General features: G+C 43.6%; 1 protein-coding gene across 1 annotated transcript in view; it reads right to left on the reverse strand.

The window, feature by feature from the left end:
- Positions 1-22,884, reverse strand: part of CDAN1 (codanin 1) — a 30,091-nt gene extending 7,207 nt beyond the window's left edge. The window contains exons 1-21 of the mRNA XM_057366150.1: positions 22,660-22,884; positions 19,427-20,127; positions 17,654-17,878; positions 15,405-15,598; positions 14,874-14,993; positions 13,901-13,979; positions 13,396-13,516; positions 12,319-12,428; positions 11,527-11,616; positions 10,410-10,485; positions 8,974-9,182; positions 8,228-8,342; positions 7,325-7,468; positions 6,555-6,721; positions 5,856-5,937; positions 5,089-5,178; positions 3,998-4,052; positions 3,176-3,309; positions 2,389-2,492; positions 782-931; positions 269-332 (exon numbers count right to left, since the gene is read on the reverse strand). Coding sequence (XP_057222133.1) covers positions 269-332; positions 782-931; positions 2,389-2,492; positions 3,176-3,309; positions 3,998-4,052; positions 5,089-5,178; positions 5,856-5,937; positions 6,555-6,721; positions 7,325-7,468; positions 8,228-8,342; positions 8,974-9,182; positions 10,410-10,485; positions 11,527-11,616; positions 12,319-12,428; positions 13,396-13,516; positions 13,901-13,979; positions 14,874-14,993; positions 15,405-15,598; positions 17,654-17,878; positions 19,427-20,127; positions 22,660-22,755 — 3,126 coding nt within the window. The 5' untranslated portion in view covers positions 22,756-22,884. The remainder of the gene's footprint in view (positions 1-268; positions 333-781; positions 932-2,388; positions 2,493-3,175; positions 3,310-3,997; positions 4,053-5,088; positions 5,179-5,855; positions 5,938-6,554; positions 6,722-7,324; positions 7,469-8,227; positions 8,343-8,973; positions 9,183-10,409; positions 10,486-11,526; positions 11,617-12,318; positions 12,429-13,395; positions 13,517-13,900; positions 13,980-14,873; positions 14,994-15,404; positions 15,599-17,653; positions 17,879-19,426; positions 20,128-22,659) is intronic.
- Between the last annotated feature and the right edge of the window lie 39 nt (positions 22,885-22,923).

Genomic DNA, 22,923 nt, shown 5'->3' on the forward strand with positions numbered 1-22,923 from the left:
AATTTATATAACACTCTAGCCTCAAGAGTCAGCTACGAGCTGGAGTATCACTTTACCCAGAAGATGCAGGGCAGCCTGATGTAAGAAGCACATGTAAGAAGCAGCAGATGTAAGAAGTGCCTCTCCTTAGCTATCTATCAGTCCTCCCATGAGGGCATCAATACATTCCCTTGACCTGAGCTATTAAGAGGTAAGTGAAGCAATGGAAAATGGTAATGATCCAGACTTAAAGCCAAGGCTTTTAATAAGTTTCAGTGAAAATACATACTGCTGCAGATGTCTCTTCTGGCAACAACACCCTTACTGCCTCAGGACCTTTTTTTTTGCAAAATCTGCAAGAGAAGAAAGAAAGTGTGCCACAGGATTAGTCAAAGTTCTTGACTTCAGAGGYTCTCTCAACAACACTCAGAGGTTCATCATGTACCAATGCAATAAATCAGACCAAAAGAATCAGACAAGGAAGGGGTCAAGCTTCCCTTGACAAGGGAACCCAGACAAGCAACCGAGCTGCAATGTCAAATTTCCAAAGAGGGGAAATAAAATAGCTGCAGTGGACATCTGTTTGGAGCTGGATGCAAAGGGACACACAGCACCTTTATTCCTTCTCACAAACACAGCATTAACCACGGGAGGCACAGCAGACACTCACCCTAAGAAGAGCAGAGGGCATGGTTTATAATTACCAGAACCTGAGCATGACAGGCCAGGCTAAATTAGGCTTATAGATTCTGCAGTAAGAWGAGATGGGAAGGCACAAGTTTAAGTAACTTTTCCTCCTTACTCTCTGCCTTTGATGAGTGCCTGGGCCCCTTCCTCATACAGTTGAGCGCACACCTCTTCAAGAAGKTTGTCATGATTAACATCCTCCTCCTTCACTTTCTCTTGCAACATGGTTTCAGCCCTTTGAACCAACTCTGCTACCAATGTTGCCCTGCAAAAAAACCAAGAACAATCAGACAGGCTGAAATCAATACAAGAAACGGTGCACACTAACTGAACCCAGTTCTTCTCCCCGTTTAGGGGGATACCCATCTCAAATGTAAGTCACTCTGCTAAAAATGAATCAATCGYGATGCATTTATGTAATTGTGCTGCTGTATGTAAGGAAGAAAGCAGCAATGATGACACCAAAATAGTACTAAGAGTCAAGAGACAAAAGCCTTTAGGTTTTACTAGAAACGAATTTGGTTACAGGTCTCCTTTCTGGCAGCAATACCCTTGTGTGCTCAATTGATGGTGCTCAGAAGTTCAAAGATGTCAACAGCAGACCACTACAATCACCATTCCTTAGGGGCTGATAGCATTTAATGTCTTCAGCAAGTTGGACAACAGARCAGTGCAAACTGTGAGCAAGCTCACAAGCTGGAGCGCAGGGCTGCCACACAGGAGGACTGTGAAAAGAGGCAGAAAGGGGCTGACTGTACRGGCTGGGGTCTACTGGCTACAGAGCAGCTCTGCAGAGAGGACCTGGGGTTCCCAGAACACAAGGTGAGTGAGTTAGGGGTGTCCAAAGAAAGCCAACCTTACACTGGGCTGACAAAAGCAACAGTGCAGCCAGCAAGTCAAGGGAAGTTACTGCTTCCCTCATCACTGTGAGGCTGCATCTGGAGTAGTGTGTCCAGCTTTGGGATCTCAGGATAAGAAAGCCATTGACAATTTGAGAAACTGCAGGAGAAAAGAAAAGAATTATTAAAATAGCGGGGATGCTGGAGCCTATGAGGGGGAGTCAGTTTCACCTGGCCTGGAGACAAGAAAAAAGCTGAAGGGAGAAGGAAAAGTCACAGAGCAAAGGAAAGACAGAGAAGGAAAAGACAGAGCAAAACTCTTCCAGGAAAAGCACTGCTAAAGATTGGCAGGAATAGGCACAAGCTGAAACAATGGATATTCTGATAGAATATAAGGAAACATTCTTCACAAAGCCTGGGAAAATTAAGCATTGGAACATGATACAAAGAGGTTGGCTAATTCCTCATACTTAAAAGATGGGAACTTTTCCAAATGGAAAAGGTGCCATTAAACCTGATCTAACCTGCAAGCTGGCCCTGCTTTGAGCGGGAGTTTGGATCGAGTGACCTCCAGAGGTAATTTCTGATATAAGATTTTCATATCTTAGCAAGAATGTTCTAGAAAAGCTACAAAGTCTCACAATGCTGCACTACATGTACATTAAAAGTGTCCCACAGTTGTATCACCCTCCTCTCTACATCTCTGCACAAATTCCTCTCTACACACACACATGTTGCTGGTTATAGTGTTACACAGCCTTGGTGCTCTGCTACACAGCACACTCCCAGGGACGCTTCTTTCCCCCATACACACAAGTTTAAATTTGCCTAATTACAATGTAAAGTTACTTCTTAAGTCACAGAACAGATGACCAGCACTTACTTGATGTGCTTAACACAGTTGGATCCCACCCGCTCTGCCACAAATTCCACGGTTCTCCGTAGGGAAGGAGGYTGGTTGTGGAAAAAGGCCTGTTCCAACTCTATCTGTTCAAGAGAAAGTGCTACAATTGATTAGAGCACCCAGATACTCCTCTCATCACACAGGAACGGACAGAACTCCATCTGGGGATGTACTAAAAAACACAATTTGCCTACACTACAACTTCCTGCTACTGTAKCAGTCATCATCCCAGTACATTAACTCCCTAAYTSCTTCTAACCATTGAACCCAAAGCTCATTAYCAGGGTTTCTGAAGCTACAAGAGTTAAGGGAAGAACAGGAGAGTTCTGACAGTGCCTGCTAGTAGTGAGGCACCACATAGGGCTTGTTTTGGAAAGGGAGGATCCTCTCTTTTAATTACAGGCTGGTAATCCTGTAGGCTCCTATGCAGGTACTCCTCTTGGTGGAAAGCATGGCTATAATCTAACCAAAACAAAATATGAGAAACATACCAACACTTCATGATAAAGAAGAGGGAAACAGAATATTAAGACCAGTTGTTCCAACTGCAAGTTATCTGGATTTCAGCACCCACACCAAATCCCAGCCCCACAACTGTAACAGAAAAACAGGGAGTAGGGATACCTGGCTGTTAAACACAACATTCCCCTGCTGTCTTGCTCCATTCTTTCTTTCCCTGGCATTAACAGACCACTGTATAACCCTACACTCACACAAGCAAATTCCTCCTGCCCCTTTTCCCCTTGTGRCTCCCTAATTTCATTACCTGCAGCTTGCGCTGTGTGACAGAAGCCTTTGGTGCCAAGGACTCTGCAGCTGTGGGAGTGATTTTCCTTATAAAGCCACCGTTTTTCCCTCCACTACCAGCCACAAAAGAGGCAAGTAGTTTACGCAGCTCACCTGCACAGGAAAACATGCAAAAAGCAGTCACCAACCCCATGAAGCAAGGAGAAAGAATAAAGAATATCAAAACTCAAGAAAGAGACTTTCACTTTGCCAGTCCTGTCYCAGAGCAGGTTCTCTCAGCTTCTACAGAAGCAGAAGCTTCAGAAGAGCAGAGAGGCCACCCTACACATTTAACTGGCAGGGCACAGCAAGGCAGGCAAGGCTCTGAAAAGAGGAAGCTTCCAGAAAGCTCCCTAGTATATGGGACTTGTTCAGAACAATGAGGGAGCAGTCATTTTGATGCATTCCTCTTTTTGTCTGGCAAGCAAGAACCATGAAGTCTATAGGGCAATGTGGCAAGCAGAGTTACACAAAATTCCAACAGAGTCGGAGAAAATACTGGGAAAAAAGCTGGACAACCTATCCAACCCTAGAAGCTTTCATGATGCAGGTTTAACACACAGCTCTCCTACTAAGCCCCAAGAAGCAGAGCACCATCTCACCATCTGGGACTCTACTATAGACTACAGAGAGGAACTTTACCGTTGGTAGCTTTTCATAGATCTGTCTGTCTCAAACAACAACCTGACATAACACCAGGGTACAAAAGGATTCTTCATCTTTGCCTGGCAGCGGAAATACAGTAAGTAAATACATACGAATATATTTTATATATATAGAAAAAAATAAGCAAAATACTCACCAAGATAGGGACAGCAGGTATAAAGTAACTGCTGATCCACCAAGGGTACAAAGTCCTGGTAAGAAAATGAAGGAAATGCTGAAAGGATACAGCAGWAAAGAAACAGTCTTCAAGTCAGAAATCCCATACATTGGGTCACAGGCAGGTTTTAGGGCTACCTTTCCACGAAAACAATAGCTGGATTCCAAATACACAGTAAAATTATGAACTCTGCAGCCCAGGTGTTCAGTCCAGCCTGTAACACAGAATGAGCTGCTCTTCATTTTACCAGTGTAGCTCAGTCTTTGCCCCTGAGCACTATCAAAGCCCARCTGAAAGCTGGGTTAAAGATGGGAGCCAGGACTGCTGCCACAGCCTCTACTTGTAAGGGAAAAGCCTTTCCATGCAGGAAAATAAATGAGGCACATCTGTGTACTACACCTCACACCCACCTTCATCCAGACTCACTGAACAGCACACTGTGGAGAAATGTCACCCCAGCACTAACAGCACAGGCAGGGCCACAGGAACTTCACATCCCACCCTCCAAGGCAATGAATCATAGAATACATACTCCKTTTTCATGGAACACTATATATCTCCTTGCATGTCTGGGAGTCATCTGAAACATCACACATGCCTCAAGCTCACCTTTCCTGCTTGCTCATACTATTTTCGGTTCAGGTATCCTTTAGCATGACACTGCAAAACAGGTGACAGCAACCTTGCTCTTACAGTCCCATTTTCCTATTTCTGTTCACCCTTACTTTTGCTGATTTCTGGGAAGAGCTACGATTCCATCAGCTCAYCTTGCAGGAAAACAGCCTCTGATTCTCCAGCATAACTTGGCACCTGCCCTGCAAATTATTGCAGCAGGTGAGATGACTCCTGCCTGACAGAAARCCCAGAGCTGTAACACAGAGTCCACAACCCATAAAACAGATGCAATGCAATTGAGGCACTGGGACAAACTGGGCATCACATCCATTGTTCTACACATGCTCAGTGCASCTGCCCTGAAGCCAAATTCCTGATAAAACCTTACAGTTGCTGAGGAAGTGATAAGTCCATCCTCACCCACAGATTGAGGACATGCTGCTGCACTAACTCACCAAAGCCTGAGCAGATGTCCCAGGATCCATCACAAATCTCTCCTGCCTGTCGTCAGCAGTAAAAAACAACTCTTCAGGGACTGATGGAACCTGAAACAGAAAACAGTTGCAACTCAAAAGGCAGTCAGGAATTTCCACCATTTCTGATAAGAGGACAGTAAAATCTCATCACTCCACTGCTCACAAAATAGAACCCCTAGCATAAGGATTCTCTGCCCTGAGGAGAACCTTTCCATAAAAAATAAAGACTTATTTTGACCACAAACATAAGCCATCTTCTTTACTCTCCCCACAGAGCACCTTTCACATTTCCAGCAGGTTCCTGCTAAGTAGTTACCTTGCTTCCAACTGGAGGCACAAAAGAATTTTAAAAGTGCAAAACACATCATCCCTCTATCAGATAATAATTTCCTCAGTAATTCAGGACTGACAGCTAGCACAYCATCTTTGTGACAAGAGCTTCCAGYCYACACAGGAATCAGGTGATAATTTTCTTACAAGGTTGCAAATGGAAAGTACAGAATGTGTTTCAGATGCAATTGGAATTCCTATCAGAAAAAAATGTTGTTTTACACAATTCCACTAAAGGAAATAATTCTCTATTGAAATACAGTTATTCTTCAAACCCTAAACTAGTGTAAAAAAAACATAACAAAACAACAAACTTCTGTTTTGAATTGTTTTMATTCATTCAACACTATTTTGCATGGAGTTCTGTGCCCTGCTTTTTCCTCAGAGAAGAGTTATATGCACACAGGAGACTCTACCTGAAAAAGCCAACCCAGAACTGCAAGGATCAGCAGCTTGTTCAGGAAACTCATCTCCTTGTCTTCAGAAAGGACCATTAACCTGCCATGCAGCAGAAGCAGCAAGAGAGAGTGTTAGTTTTCAGCAGCTCAATTTTCATTAAAGGAAAACTTCCCAAACCATTCMCTTACTAATTACACTATCCATCACCATGTACACATTCCTTGCATGTCTGCCTAAAGACAGTGAGCTCTACTTTTTTGTATGTACCTGAACAATATTCTGTCTTAAGATTACACTAGACAAGCCATTCTCTAGGATGTGCTTCAAATTTTCCTCATGTATATAGGACAGAAAACTAGCAAATTATTTAGGCATTGGAAACCTTGTAGGTTTAAGTTCAAAATTCAAGCTGAACCTTGAAGGTTAATCACAGCTGCAGAAGCAGAGTGATCAAGTGGAATTTAGAGACTTTTATTTACTTAATGAAAAAGACACATATTTGAATGAAATATTGGTCCCCAAGTTTAGGCTGTGCTCTCTTTACAGCTTTATGTAAGATAAAAAGTATGCATGATCTGCACCACAAAAAAGAAAACAAAAACAAAGAAGGTGCTTTTTATAAGAATCTCAAACCAGTGCCAGCATGCATTCTCAAACATAAATAATCAACCATTCACAGAAAAGTTCTTTATAGATATTGTTTCCCAGGCTCTTACCTGTACACCTGCAGCAARAGACCAAATACTTTCCTGTAATAATCAAGGAAAGGAGCAATATGATCCACAAGGGAAAGGTACTCCACAATCCAAGGAATAGTGAGGATAGAACGTTGATCCCGAATAGATTGTCTCAGAAGCTTTAATATATCCAGTACAGGCAGGATCTTAAAGGACAAGAGAAGTTAAACCAGCAGCCTGAAGTTATGTTTTGATATTCATAGAAAAACTTTTATCTGCATCTTCACTTTTCTTTCTGGTATTTCATCCTCCATACTGGTGACTTCTGGCTAATGAAAACACTTCTTTGCACAAGACTAGAGGTTAACACCACACTATGACTGCAACCAAAGGTCCCACTGGGACYTTCAAAAGCAAAGCTAAAAGCCTGACTATGTACAAAGTGGAGCCAAGGTCTAATGCTTCCATTCAGTATGACATAYTGCTGAGAGACAGGTGCAAAACTAACAAAGTCAGACTGATAGATGGATTTTACACTATAAATACAATTTGTCTTAGCTAGATGAAAGTTTTGGTATAGCAGACCCAGATTAGCAGAAATAACAGAAGACTCTGTACCTTACTACCACTGCATTGTTCCCTCTATTCAAGAGAGCATAAATTCTTTTTTCCCAACCCCAGGACATGCAGCAGGGACACAGAACCATGTAATATCACCCCAACTCACTTTAAAAGTGCTAGACTACTCATAATCCTCCTTGGACTAGAAAAACCACCTGTCAAGCAAAAGTCCATGTTCAGTTTCTTACCTGGTTCCTTAGGGCCAGTGCAGAATCTTGCAAGTCTCTCGTTGGCTGCTCTGCAGTGCGATAGGGCAGGAAAACAAGGAAGCCCAGGAACTTGGCAAGGAGTCGTAGACTCAACAGGGCCACAGTGAAACGCTTCTTTTCATCCTAAAATCAAGAAAAGCAATCTGAGGCAATGCTTCCCTAAAAAGCACATGCCCACACTAAACTTCCACTCCCTTCATGTAAAAGGCCCACATAGCTTCATCCTGGTTTTAAYAGAGGTAAGTTTCCAAAATACCTATTTATCAAGCATTTTAAATTGTTTCTGTCTCCATTGCTTCACTTCTTCACAAGAAGGAATTATTCAAGAGCTTTCTAAAAYAAGCAGCTGCTCAATCACACCTTCATATTAAGAATTTTAGAGTCAATAAGAGGCAGAGTTGATCCCACACAGCCTCCTTTATACCAGTACCACTCTGCAAGTCTCTGTGAACCTTTGGCTGCTACTTTRCAAATAGACTATAAACTGTGACACCTCTGATGGGTATAGCTGAGTGACAAAACACCTGAACACCTATGAACAGGGATGACTACAAATCCATTGTAAGTAAAACCTTTGTATATGGAAAAGTAACAAGGAACTTACTGCAACTGGGTGCAACAACTGGACTTGGTTATTYCATTGATCTAGAACAGGACAGCAACAATCTAAGAGAAGACTTTCACAACCTGAAGCATGCAAGTAAGTGGCAAGGGGCTCAGATAAATAAACAATTTGAGTTAGGACAAAACCAAATGAAGCTTTTGTCCTGTAAATACAGTGGTGGAAGCTCCAAGCCCCTCACAATCAAGCCAGTAAYTGTTTGGCTGCTGGAACAGCTCAGAGAAATTCCTGACACATGTGTTTGCACAATACAAGCCTACCTGTTCATCCATATCTGCCTCTCCATCACTGTGCTCATGCTCCACCAGAGTAAGGCCATTCAGTTCAAGTATCTTCAGGCACAGACTATCCATCAGGTGCTGATTGAACTGGTAACTTCAGCAAAASATGATGATGAGTCAGACTGGGCTGAAAACAGCAGTAAAACCTCAACTAATACACTGCAAAATGTAAAGCTTGTCTCATGATTTGTGTGAAGTATCAGCAGACATCCAGTGTAACARACTGACAGACAAGAAAGCAAGAGAGAAGACGAAGACCGGCTGATCAGCTTAGTTTCCTTCATTTCCTTCATCTGTACTTTTTCAGAGATTCTATGTCTCAGCAAAGGATAATAAAACTGATCTGCCAAAGGAGGAATCTATAAAATACTTGAATTTAAGATTAAAATCTCCCACAGATCACTATTTCCCCATGCTGTGAATTGTGAAAAACTCATTAAACCAAACCATRAACCTGGCTTCATCCTGCAATCCTTGGCCTCATGCACCATCACACAAGAAGCACTTGTCCAGTCCAGTGTCCCTGCTAGGCAGCACTGCATGCCTTGGCACTGGGAAATGCTGACAGTGACAAGAAAGTATTATGGGTTTACAAAAAAAAACAACTTATTACCATATAGTCTGGTCCCAATCCTTCTGGATAACTCCCTGCTGCAAGAGAAACACGCTGGTGCTTCCATTGCCCACACATTTTACAGAGGSAACAGCAAGCACAGGCCACTCACCTTCCTGCACTGAGGATGAAGTCCCTGAAGAATTGTTGGCATCCTGGGAATGAAGGGGGTGGACAAGGCCCTCTGATGCTCTGAGGAACAACAAATCTTTCCTGCAGCCTCTTCAGACGGCTCAGATTATCAGAACCCAGCATATTAAGGACATCTTGGTCTGGAGTGTCTCCCCAGCTTGCACCACCACCGATAGGACCTTTGCACATCTTTGGGAGACAGAAAGAATAGGGAGGTGGAATACTTTTAACAAGGCATCATTTCACTTCATCTCTCACCCAGCATATTTGCATAATAGTTTGCATCTAAGTCATGATTGTTTTAATGAGAGAGATCATAATAAAAAGCAACATTTAAGAATGTATTTCAAATGAGCAAGTGCTAGGTCCATTTATTCCAAACAGACCATCCTTGTCTTCCCAAGAGAACATCTTGTTACACTCCTCTACCTTTAAATTATCAAGCCTGGACACAAATCCTCAGTCTCRGTTCATTTCTGCAAGAGTATCATAATACACACAAGATTCTGCAAATCACTTTCCAGTCAGACACATCAGATCCATTGAAGACACCCAGTTATCAGTCCAGATCTTTGGCTACCCTTGTGAAATCCTGCAGTCTTCATTAAGAAGGCACAGACATAAAGGAGAAACAGCATCTAAGTCTAATTAAATCCTATTGATGCAACAAAGTTCATCTTACCTCTTTCCCACAATTTCCAGGAACATGCCCGTACAATCAGAYAGGTTTGCAGACAGATGCCAACTCACACTTGATGCTAGAGGAATTTACAATATTCTAACAGTTTGCAACTTCCTGGCAATCTGTGTGGACCAATACTCAAGGTGAGGTTCTGTGTCTGTTTTGCCCTCCAAATGAAACCCACCAAAGAGCCAGGCACTAACAAAGAATACAGTGAGTACCTATACTTCAATCAGAAGCATCTAGTTCTTTTTAGTAACAACAAAGTCAGACAATGCTTGAAATTGGCAAAAAAACTCCCCTCTAAATTACAACTGCAATACTGTACCAAAGATACCCCACTGCAGTGTTATAKAGAAGAACCAGAGATTTTTTGCACTCATGCTGCTAATAAACATAACTGGGAACCTCTACATCTGACAAATGTCAAATTTCCAGAAACTGTAACTGTACTAAAATTAGAAGGTTGAAGTAAATATCCRTGAAGAATGAAAGCTTACAGCTCATGATGTGTTCATTGTGCCTTATTCCTGATTTAAACAGAGTTCATCAGTAATTTATCAATTATTTCCAAAAAAAGATAAAAATTCTCATCCTGAGAATTTGTCTCTCCCAAAAAAATTTCAATAGGAAAACCTGAAAGAAGCTTACGAGAAACAGTTTGTTTTCTCAGGCTAAGGAAGGAACAAATTAGCTTTGATGTATATGGTCATTAAACAACCCAAGTCATTTACCTGGATAAGCTGTTTCTGAAAGAGCCTGGCAAAACGGCTGTGGTTAAAGGTTGCAGACAGGTGAGCCATCATGGCCCTGTGAAGGAAAACATTACAAAATTCTGAYTGGAACTCTGTGGTACTAAAAACAGTGTTCTAACCTCAAACTATATCAAAACTACTTTTAAGAAAGCAATCACCAAAGGCTGTTGAAAAAAAGCAACATCTTTATAAACCAGTTTCCCAAGCACTGAGCCCCATCTGCTGCTGACATGGAAACAAAAATTCTCCCTGAGCACCTGCAGAGCAAACACAGCTCTAAATATAAAAAGAATCTCTTTCCTTCCCAATAATGTTGTTACTTAGAAAAAAGAATAAACTCACTCAGCTCCCACCCTTTCCTTCTCAGAACAGTAAGYTGAGCGTTCACACATATGGAAGTAAGGAAACAGCAATAGTGCTGYTCCTGATGCCCCAAGAGAAGGAAAATTTCTCAGTTTAAGCCTCAGCCTTGTTTTGCTCCTGTGGTGAAAAGCCACCTACACACATATAATTTGAGTAGGCTGGTGGTTGAGACTAACATGGAAATCCASAAGGCAACTGTTTCAATGCTATAATAGTTTCTTTATAGCTACTCTATTTTGATAATGCAATAAATGAATAGAACAGTCTGCTTTCCACAGAAAGGGACAGAGTTGTCTTGTTTTCAGAGCCAATGCACTAGAACCCCTGAAATAATTAGAAGAGCTTCTGAACACATAACAAACTTCTCCACATTTAGGAGTCAGACATCGGAAACATGACAGGCCCACACGAGCATATACAATAACAATGTTCACACCACAGTACACTGGTTTTGAGAGTRGCTCTTTCTGTGACTACGGAAGGCAAAGAGCAACATCAAGACCGTTCCCATTAGGCCTTTACCACTTACAGCTTGTTTCTTTAAGATAACAGTTGCTACCTTAAAATTCAGAAGCAAGTATATATGGGTGGTCCCTTCCAAGTAGCAAACAGCCCCCTACAGACAAGTGCAGAAGGCCAGRGAGAACATGAAATTTGGGATGCTGAGTGCAGCATGCTACACCAGCAATTCAGCTACATTAAAGAGCCAGCTGAGGTTGCATAAGGCTCCTACCTGATCTTGCTGCCCAGAACTCTTTCAAAGTCCCAGCCAGTTTTCTCATGGTTATCCTCCCATTCACGCAGAAGTTCATAAAATATATCCCTGTGAATCAAGATATTTAAGGGAATGAATTCCCACTCTTCAAGATTTGAAGCAACAACTGAATATTCAATTGCTCCAAAGCTMCCCAGCAAGATTCTGTCTCAGATTAAACAACTCCTGCCTCTAAGCAGGCAGGMTGTATCCTCAGATACATTTGCAAAATAAATGTTAGCAGTACTTCAGTCAGTTTCCATTTTTCATGTCTTTGACAGCAAGTACTTAAGCTTTTTATGCCCATTCTGACAGARTGACCGAAACAGCTATTACCAGACAGACATAGTGAGGACTGAGAGGCAGGAAAGAATAAACCACATGAATAAACCACCTATGAGGAATAAAAAGGACCAAGACAACTTGACATTCTGCCCTCACCCTGTTGCAGCAAGCATGGAGTGAGATAGCAGGAAGAATAAAAGCACACCAGATTTATAAGCAGAAGCAATCCAGAAGGGTGACATACATACTGGCATTCTCAGAAATCTCAGTAACTCCTGAAGAATTAGGCTATTCTTCTCTAAAGACATTAAYGATTTAGCTCCTGCAGTCAATATGGACAAAGACTTTTTTCTTTTAAYTAGAGTGGAAATCTCAAGATTTTTCCTACAGCATGCAGCATACATGAGACATTCTTAAAACCCTTTGTTCACAGTCACRTAAAGGTTATACCCTGTGAACCATCCAGTAACAGCAGAAGAAACTTACCTTTGTTTCTTAAATATGTGAAATGCTCTGTCACTGGGAAAGTTAGATCGATTATCAGTTTCTGGCTGAAAAGAAACAGACTGTACAGAGCATGGCAGCAGGAGAGACACCTGTTAAAAATATAAAGGCACCAATTAGGCTAATATATGTCTCTAAACAATCTGAGACCCAAAAAAGAGCAGGAAAAGATCGTGATGAGGAAACAAGGTATCACTAGCCCAGTTCTTCGTTACTTCCTAATTGCTAACTACTAGCAAACACAAGCAGTTTTGCAATCTACATTAGTCTACAGGGGCAGACCAAACTCAACATTATGAGAGAAGGTATCTCATCTCCTTCAATCTCTGCTGAACAGATCGCAACAAGTATTGATACAGTGTGGAAAGATCCATGAACAATCCAAGTGTACCTTCAATACRGGGCTTGAGAAAATCCAGAATCCTGGCTGGCAATTTCAATATCTTTACTTTTTCTCCAATTCAAAAAGCCTCTCTTCAACTAACAAGACCTTTATTTACAGCTTTAACAATTTTAAAGCCAGAGTCAGTATACTGTCCTTCCTTTGCCAAGGGTCATTTCTGTTTTTAAATACATTCCTACCATCCAGCTTTAGTTCCCTAACCCAGTTGATCACACGAGAGAACCTCTGAAATGTTGCCTCTGAAAAATTGCCTCCTCTGAAATGTTGTTTGCCTAAAAGGAGTCTGTATCTATGAAAGAAATCCATGTCTTTGAAACTACCTTCTGATATTTCACCTAACCAACCATTTTCCTGGGATCCATGTTTATTAGATGAAAACTTCAAAAGCAAATTTGACCCTATCAAAGCCTCTGGTTGAGGTCAGAGCCTGGAGCATAACACAAGGTTAGGCAGCAGTGATTCACWGCTAACAATCACTGGACCCAGCAACTCACTCATCTACTGTCAAGAAAAAAAAGGAGCTTTTAGACAGTTTCTAGAGACAACACAACAAGATGAAGTAGAAGGAATGAGATTTAACATCAAAGCTATTGCAAATAGAACAACAACACCACAAAGGCTTGAAGCAATGTCACTTGGGGTCTGCTGATTTTTACCTTGGCTGTGCTGTTTTCATAAGCCTGCCTGAGCCTCTTGTGCAAGGTGGGAGAAAAAGAGGCAATCCGTTCATTTTCGGCCAAAAGTTTCAGCATCCCCTTTTCTAAATGGGAAATAATTCTGCCAAAACAGGGAGAAAACCCAGACAGACAAACATAAACAACACATGATCAGACCTGAAGAAATTCTTATGCTCATGTTTTATGAGGCAGCCAAGTAAAGAGTTCTAAACCACAGGTACCCAGCATGAAATCCTACTGCTATCTGTATTTGTTATCAYTCCCATCTCATGACTTTCCCATTCTAGCACAATTACAACAAAGTTCAGTGGACAGATCAGTGCAAGGCAACTCACAGACATCCAAATCCCCACCAAATGTTATGTTTTGAGGGTAAATTAAAAACTCAGTGTCTGTAACCGGTAAAGCTCTAAAACTCAAGCACACTTGTTTAATCCCACACACAACTGCAGACACAAGCAGCCAAAAAAAGAATTCAACTCACTCATATTGATAATCCAAGACACAAACAGCAAAATAAACACAGTTGTGCACACTTTGGAAATGCTGTCTCCCTGATACATCTAAGGGAAAAAAAAGAAACATGAGACAATAGCACCTACCATCATTTATAAACTAAAAGACCAACAATTATCTTTTAAGGAAAGTAGGAACTGACATATCCAAAAATAATCTTCCAGATGCTATTCAATTTTTAGAAGTTTCCATTCCCTATCCTTGCTACACTAAAGGCAATTGAATTGTTTAATGATGTATGGGGAGGAAAAGATTCCTTCTCAATGTTCTGACCAACAGTAAGCAAAAAAAAAAAAAAAAAAAAAAAAAAAAAAAAAAAAAAAAAAAAAAAAAAAAAACCCAAAAAAAAAAAAACCACAACAACTACAACTAGTCATAAACTGGTGTTCCCATAGCTGGAGATTTTGTATTCCTAATCTCAGTCCTAAGAATCAATGAGTAGCAAAACAAAGGTCAATCAAATTGAGGCATGCAGGGTGGGTCTCATCCTAAAGCCACTCTTTTGGTTGTAATATCCATATCAAAGTACTGATTGCATCAAGCTAAATTCGGCCAAAACCAAATGCAACAATATGGCTGCATCCTGTGCACTCAGACCCCAGCCTTAAGCTTAAGAAACACACAGTAGGTCCACAGCACATCTGAGTTGCAGGAACAATGGAGAAGCAACATCTGTCCTTCTCTCTAAAAGTCAGTGSTAGCCAACAGCTACAGCAAATCTCACCAAAAAAGCAGAAAACTAGATTCAAACAGTATCTAACAATTCTATCATACTGTGGAAATACTTCCCACACATGCACGACTCTTGTCAGCATCTCAGATGAGTCCCACAGGGGTAATAAGGCAATTTTATGTAATTTAAGAATACCTGTCCAAGCTATTCTCTAACACATTGTCATTCCATGGAAGCAACACTCTTTCTCTTCATTATTACTGCTTACCTCTATTACTTTCATTGATTTCAGGGTCACTATCCCCATCTTCTGMAGTAGAAGTGCCTTTAGATGTCAACAGTTGCAGAACAAAAAACAGCTCCAGAAAAATATTTGGTACCAGGTTTTCTGGAATGAGTAAATGAGAGTAAATGAGATGTTAAAGGCAGATTATTCAATACTGTCCTGCTTTAATACACAAAGGTAAAAAGACAGATTCCTGTTCTGTGGTAGTTAGCAAAGAACTCTCTCCCCACAACACAATCACAGGGTAAAGATGTGCTAGGGAATAGCCTGGTTTCAGACTGGACCATAAAATATCAGCCTACTGCAGTTCAGAGTAGTGCACCAGGCTCACCTCCTTCCCTAAACTTTTACCCAGTATTCATTTACTTTAATAACTGTGTTGGCTTAGTTTGTTTTTCCAGATGTCGCTATAGCTATGCCACAACTTCCACTTCTCATCTAYCTCCCTCTCACAACACACATGCAAGTTCAAAGCTCAAAGCAAGGTCAGTCTCACATYTTCTGTGTCCTCACCTGCTATACACGATGAATAGAGCTGTGCCAGACACTCCAACTGCTTCTTGCAGGAAACCTTCGTGGGATTTGCACAGGTCACCAGATGGCTTTCAGCAGGAAGGCTAGCACTGCGAGTATAGCTAGGCTTAGTTGGAGTACCAGGATCAAAAGATATCCCTGCAGGAGAAGATGCCTGGTGCAGCAATTTGCATCTGGAATGCAAGAGCAGCAACAAAACCATGTGACTGAAGATGATTGACACCAGCCATGCAGCCAGAAGAGGTCTTTCTCTTCAAGTGTAGCATGAAGGAAGTCCTGCAATAACTAACCCTCTCATTTACACTGTCCAAAGCACATTTTAGCTGGCAGTAATTAAACTCATCTTTCTCTTAGTGAGAGGAGATCTTCGGGTTAGCAACCAAAAGACTCTAAAGAAACCCAGTCAAATTGCAACTCTGTTAAAAATAGTGTAACACTTTAACCAAATTAAGCWACTAACTTATGATATTGCTTCTAATCTGAACTGACATTTGTAAAGGACATGGAATCTATTAGAGACCAGGTTCTAAAACTTTCTTTTGCACGTACAATTTCCGACATCTAGACATTTTTTTAAAMAATCTATGAAAATAAAGCTCACATCCACACCTTTGGACATAGATGCAAGTCAACGACACCCTGAAAAAACCCAATATCACTAAGTGGATTGGCAATGCCATAACTGATGAAATCCCGTAAGTTAAAGCTTGTTAAAGAAGGAACAAACTAATTTGATTGTTGGATTCTAGATCAACAATGATAACTTGGTTAAGTACACAGACATTGTACAAAACTATACCTAGAGAGGTCACCCAAAATACAACACCAGAGCAGCAYATGTAAGACACATGAGAAACAGGAAACAAGCTGGAAATATCAAATGATTGTTAAAGATTCCAGTGGAACATCTACACTTGGAACATCACACTGCATCTTGCCACACTCTTAAAAGTGTGGTAAGGGCTTTAAGGGCTATGGGGAAGTCAGAAGCMTTTTTACCTACAGCAAAGAATTTTTTCTATTGGACTGTTTCTAGTGGAACTGCTGTGTTGAAGAACAATTGGTCCCAAAATGAAAGCAGAAAGATTACCAACAGCTCCCCTGCAATGGACATAATCAACCGACTCACAGAACTCAAGAAAATTATTCATTAAGTACTTTGTAAGCCCACCAAGGCAAGGTTCCAATAATGCAGTCAGACTCTGCTTCAGTTCTGCCTCAGTGTTGTCATGTATCTCAGCAGGAAATTCACCTTTTGCCCTTGCTCAAAGGGATCCAGCTGGCTGGAGCCTTTGTTACTTCTGTACTTCGCCACCACTACTGAGGACACAACAGCCACTCCCAGCCTTTAGGCTGGGTCAGATGAGAATATCATTTCATGGGCAAGATCCAGCCCACCACATACTGCTATTTCATTGRCTTTGGTTTATACAGATTATTGGGACATTTAAGGCAGCATTCAGACTGGAATGGGTGTTAGATTTAAGTGCAGAGAGGCAGGTTTGAATTCTGAGCAGTTCTGCTGCAGGTTCAGTACAAACAGTAATTCATTAGGCTTCACTGGAGGCGTTTCAGCCAGTTCTGTCCCACTGAACAGCAAAGCTTAGCAGGAAAAGAACTACAMCCATGTGGCCTGAGGAGTTTCCCCAAGAACAAAACCTACAAAGAACAGCAACACTTCCGTCAGCAGTTACAAACAATTGTTTCTGTACTACTGCGCTTTGTTTTCTAAGTATCAATATTCAATAATGGTGATACCATTTTACAAACAACAAAAGTCACACAATAACTGAACAGCAGAGATAAAATTAGAACGTAGAATTCATTTCATCTCACAGCAATATTCAACAGATAACTGCAGTAGTAACCTTTAAAACAGAATCCCAAGCTAGCCATGTCCTGTCTTCTCTGACTGCAAACTTTTACTAGAGACAGTAATGACATATGAAAAGGAACAGTAACAGCAACAATACTAAAGACAGAAAGCACAGGAAAGAGGCAAATGATTCACACAGAAACCCCTGACACAGAGAACACCTGACCACTGTCTCTGCCACTCTAGGACAGACCAGAGAGCCCTTCCTCATCCCTAAAAAATGATGTGAAGTGGTACAGAATAACCTCTGAGTCCTGGCCATGCCCCTCCTGGCTGCTGCAAAAATTAACCCTGTCCTGGCCGGAATCAGGGCACAAGAGAATCAAGAACCATCCCCCTGCTCAGACTGTACCGTTCTTTCTTCAGCATCTCCCTCTCCTCCTGAAGGCTGTTGCTTATCACAGATGAGAGGTTTCCTTCCTGGACAGCAGTGAAGGCCTCGGGGCTGGACCCAGCTGGCAGTCGGGCAGCTGGAGACTGACTGACAGGCGTGGAAGTGAAGCAAGTCTTTGGTTTCGAGAGGGGCCGCTCAGCACTCACAGGAGTTGGGTTGATTCGCCTCGATGGTTTGCTTTTGCTGAAAAAATGAGAAGTGATTCCACTAAAATCAAGCTAAACAACAACAAAAAAAAAATGGATCTCAAGACAGGTATGCATGCAACACTTCCAGAGGAACCTAATACAAAAATAAAATGGATATCAAGGTGGGATATTGAATTTCTAAACTGTACCAATAGTTATCAGTTTTATTCTGTCACTGAAAAAAAAAAAAAAGTCATGGAGCAATTGACTGCTAAAAACAGCCCGCTGACCCTGCTGCAAAATTACTTGTAAAACATCAAGTCATCTAACAGCAAACAGAGTGCTACACAACCCTTCTAAACATTTCTAATTTGAAAGGGCAGGATATGCCTCTTTTTAGTATGAAACTGCTGGTGAATTAGTTTCTAAATGACCAGGAGAAAAAAAAATAAAAAACACACCCAAACAAAAATCAATAAAGTTGCAATTGTCTATCAGTAAGAGTCCAGGCCCTTTAAGTTCAGGGAAATCCATCCTTCCCACATAAAATATTTTGTCCTTCAGGAAGAAGTTTGGTAAAGCAGCAAAAAAAACACTAAAAAACTGGAAATGGAATTCAGAAACATAAAGCATCGAGAAAATGCTGGTTGCTACATATTAACTGCTGGGTGTTCTCAAAATCACTGTAACAATGACTTCCAAAGACTCCGAGACCTCTTTCCTCCTTCTTTTTCCTAGTTGAGCATTAACACAATTGAGGAAGAGAGACTTGCTGTCTTAGAAACACACCTTATCTCCCTTGGTCCAAGTATCATCCAGACCCAGCATTTGGATCTGCTGTACAGACTCACAYATGTAATAATTTTCAGCTGGAATTTTGCATGTCCAACTAGGAAGTCCCACTTTCAGAGACCAGCAATTAACATGGAGCAAACAGGCCATGAAGACTTAAAGGCCTTATAATTGGTAATGTGGATTTTAAGGAGTAAAAGAGAAAGATAAAAGGACTGAGGCAACCATAACACAAACAGCTGCCCAGAAGTTTAGCCCAAGTCACCAAGGAGACCAGGGCTGGCTGCAGACCAGGGAGAATACAGCTMACTATTTTGTCCATAATTACACAGCACAAATGAAGCTGCACTGTGACAACTGCTACCAGAAGCCACAGAAGGTCAACCCAAAAGYTTTTCTGCTAGCATCAGCAAAGCTGAAGAGCCTTCCAGGACTGCTCTTCCTTACYGACTGCTATTCTGTCAAATGAGAAATGTCAAGAGCCAAGATAATGCTGACTTGTTAGAACATGCAAGGACAAAGATGTGCTCAGCTCTGTATCAGCTGGACTGTGCAGTGGCAAGCAGCAGGCAGCATCACAAGCGAGAGGCTGAAGARGTGTCTCGGGTGAACACAGGGAGTGGAAACCTAAATCCTCGTCAAAGCAATATTCCCCTCCCTGCATGGTGACCAGGACAAAGCAGACCAAGTTGCCCAGAAGGCAGGTATTGTGTATTACAGCCTCTTCTGCATCTGGACACACACAACAGCTGGTCAAGGAACAGCAATCTGCAGCACAATCCCAATCAGACAGCGAGGCAGTCACTCTTACTTTGTCCAGCCAGAGGCAGCACCCATGGGCGGAAACTCCTCCAGGTTGTTAAGGTTTAGCTGGCTGGGTGGGGATCTGGCAGAAACAAGAGGCACTTCACTCCGCTTCCTTCTCCCTCCACTCCAGGATCCACTGTCACTCTTTCCATCCTCCTCTTCAGCAAGGGAGCGSCCCAGATCCCGAGCTACCTGCCGGCCAGAGGCACCGACCACGCTGCTGCCTTTCCTGCGGCCTCGCCTCACGGGCAGGGYGTCAGGCGTGGCTGTCAGGAAGCTCCCCAGGCTGGCCTTCTGGGATGACCTCTTCTCCCCATGGTGGAGCACAGGGCTGTGCCCAAAGCTGGGGCTGCTGCTGGACACCATGCTGGGGAGATCACCACAGGGGCTAGACAGGTTCGACCCGGAAAAGGAAGAGGAACCGCTGGACGCTGCAGCAGGAGAGAAGCTGGTGTCTGTGCTGCAAGTGGTCACCGGAGTCCTTTGGGAAAAGAGCTGCACTCGGCTGCTGGTTGCATGGCCTGCCCTCCTTTCAGATCCTGTCCTTTGGCTCCCGTGGGCCTTGGAATTAGGAGTCTTAGCAGGAGTAGGAGGTCCATTAGTCAGGATCTGGCTGGTCTGTTCCCTTAAAAAATTTAGCAGAAAAGGCACAAAATCTTTCTGAAGCAAACTAAGAGACACCAGCTTGTCATGGATGTGGTTCTCCTACAAGAGAAGCAGACAAAAAATTACTATAAAGATGCTACCTGATTCTTTCCGTCCATATACGCAGACACATATAAGTGGTAACTGTGGGATTTCAACACACAATAAAAACCAACATGACTTGTGAAAGTAGGTCACTGAAATTCAAGCAAACACAGTGTTGGTCACAGATCTGAAAATCAGCCTGCACACAAGCCATTCTGGCACAAGTTTTCAGATGGAGTGTTTCACTTTGGTCTCTGACTGGAAAACAGTGGAACTGTTCCATGGAAACAGTAACATTCATTGAAGCTGTGGTCAGGGAGGACTTGGAGCAACTGGCACCCCTAAGTTCGACATTTCAAAAACATCAGTATTGAAAGCATCTAATTCTAATAGAAAAATCTAAAATCTGCAATGTCTCTGTACCCGGTCTRTCTGTGAATGCCACCTGCTCCCACAGAGGGGTGCTATAACAACAACTGTTTAAGCCCTTGGAGTCTTGCACCGCCAAAGACCAAAGCTACTCTTCCACTTCAATTAAATAATTTTCCTCCCTGAGACCTCACAGAAGCCTAAACAGGGACTGTCCAGCTTTCAGGTATGTAAAGTTTATAYTTAAGAAACTTAAACCCACCACTTACTCAACACATTTAAAATCTAGACAGGTGGTGGTGATCTTAAAAGCGTAAATTGGGACAGAAACTACTTCATGTTACAAACTCAGTTCAAAGTTTTGTACCCTGGCTAAAAATTCTTTTGTTCCTAATTGCACCAGGTTTCTGTTTCCTCTCAATGGGATTCAGCAACATTTACAACAACAGAAGTTCTCAAAGGCAGCAATGTTTTCCTTACTAATATTAGAAGCATTGCATACATACTCCTGTAAAGTTACATTCACAACCCTACTAGACAAAAAGTCAAGAAAGCAAACACTATTTCTGAAGGTGGTTTTCTGCATGAACAAGGCAGCAAAAACATGCCTGTGACTGTACTCAATCATARTCTTCAACACCTATAACAGAATTCATATTTGGAAGCATGAGACCAATTCAGTTTCTTGGGGAAGAAGTGAGATCCTGATACAGCCTGGATAACAAGCCCAGAAGCCAACAATCAATGAAAAAGAACAGGACAGAACATAACCGCTGTGAGGTGTCAGAAGACCATCTCCAGCCCAAAACTGCCAGGAGAGCTAGAGCAAGATGTAGTCTAGCATTCCCTTGGGTGCACCCTGGATTAACATAGGGGCACAAAGATTATTACAGTCTATGCCATGCAAAAGGCCAGGTAGGTTCTCCAACTTTTCAGAGTACAATCAGCTTTCACTCATCTTTCTCTGTCCAAGTTAACTGAGGTTTGGTTCCTCCACAGCTGGGTAACAGCAACCTGTCAACAGCTGCCAGCTCACTTTTTCATGCTGAAGCAACTGCGCTGCTCCCAACAGCAAAAGGCAGCGAGAAATTCCCTTGCTAGGGCAAACTTTTTTACCTCCACACCCCTCACCCACACAGTGCTAGCTGAGCTGCCAGGATCTCAAACTTCATAACCTCTGCAGGTCTGCTTTTGCAAGTCACAGTTGAAGAAATACCACACAACATGAAGTGCTGGTCCATTCTTCCCACACGTTTAGGATGATGGCAATACACGACTAACTCACGTGGGTGACATCAGTGAGTTTTGATTTTAATACCACGTAGCGCTCTGCGAGGGACTCAGGGAGAAGACGCTTTAAATACAAACTGTTTACGCCATCTGTGAAATACAAGCACTACTATTCAACCTACACCTACAAATGTTTTTATTTCCACAGGAACCCAAATCGTCCGTTACAAAACTCAGCCTACAGGCACCCTCTCCCAGCCCACAAAGATCCTCCTTAAGGTCCAGGCGGGCCGAGCATCCAGCCTGCACAGAGCCACCACCGAGCCCTGGGCGCTTGACAGCTTCGACCTTCTCTCCGCGCTGCCTTCCCGACCAGAGGCGGGAAGCGTCACCCTGGTGTCCCCGCGCTCCCCCAGGACAGCAGCTGTGCCGCGCTGCTCTCCCTCGCCCCCCCGGCCCCGGCTGGCACACGGCARCCCGGGCTCCGGGCCCCCCCGCTCCTCCCCGGGACCGCCCGGCGCCACCGCCCGCCCGAGACCGCCCGGCGCCGGCGGCACTGAGCTCCGGCGGGCTCATCCCTGCGCCTTTCAGCGCGATTCGCTCGCACGCCCGCCGGCAGCTCCCGGCGCAGCTCCCCGCCGGCGGCCTCGCCTTCCCGCCGCTCTGCCCGGAGCCCGCCCGCGCCGGGGGCGGTGCCGTCGGCCGTTCCAGGGGCTCGGCCCCAGCCCGCGGCGGCGGAACGGCACCTGGCGGGGCCCCGGGCTGACCCACGCGGGCTGCGCCCCTCACGGCAGCGCGGGGCGGACAAACTTTCCCGCACGGCCCCGGCCCGCGGCAGCGGAGGGCGCTGGGGGAGTGGCGCGGCTGCGGGCCCGGCCCCGCCGGAGCCAGGGCGCTGCGGGAGGGAGGGAGGGAGAGAGGGAGAGAGGACGACCCAGCGCGCGTTACCTCAGCCGAGCGGTGGCCGGGGCCGTGCCGGAGCCACCGCACCACGGCGCTGACCGGCACCTCCTCCTGCAGCAGCAGCTCCAAAACCGCCGCCATTCCCGGCCCCGCTCCCGCCGAGCAGGCGCACAACCCGCGCCGGGGGCGGGCCCGGCGTGTCCCCTGTTCCCGCGGGGGCGGTGCCGAGCGGGGATTCCCGCCGGGGAGGCGGGCGGGGGCCGCGCCCCCTCCCCATGTCAACACGCGGGGCACGGGGCGCCTGCGCCG

The sequence above is a fragment of the Malurus melanocephalus genome, unplaced genomic scaffold (assembly GCF_030028575.1).
Source record: "Malurus melanocephalus ecotype Western Australia unplaced genomic scaffold, MMel_1.1 scaffold_2, whole genome shotgun sequence".
In the NCBI taxonomy this organism is placed as follows: Eukaryota; Metazoa; Chordata; class Aves; order Passeriformes; family Maluridae; genus Malurus; species Malurus melanocephalus.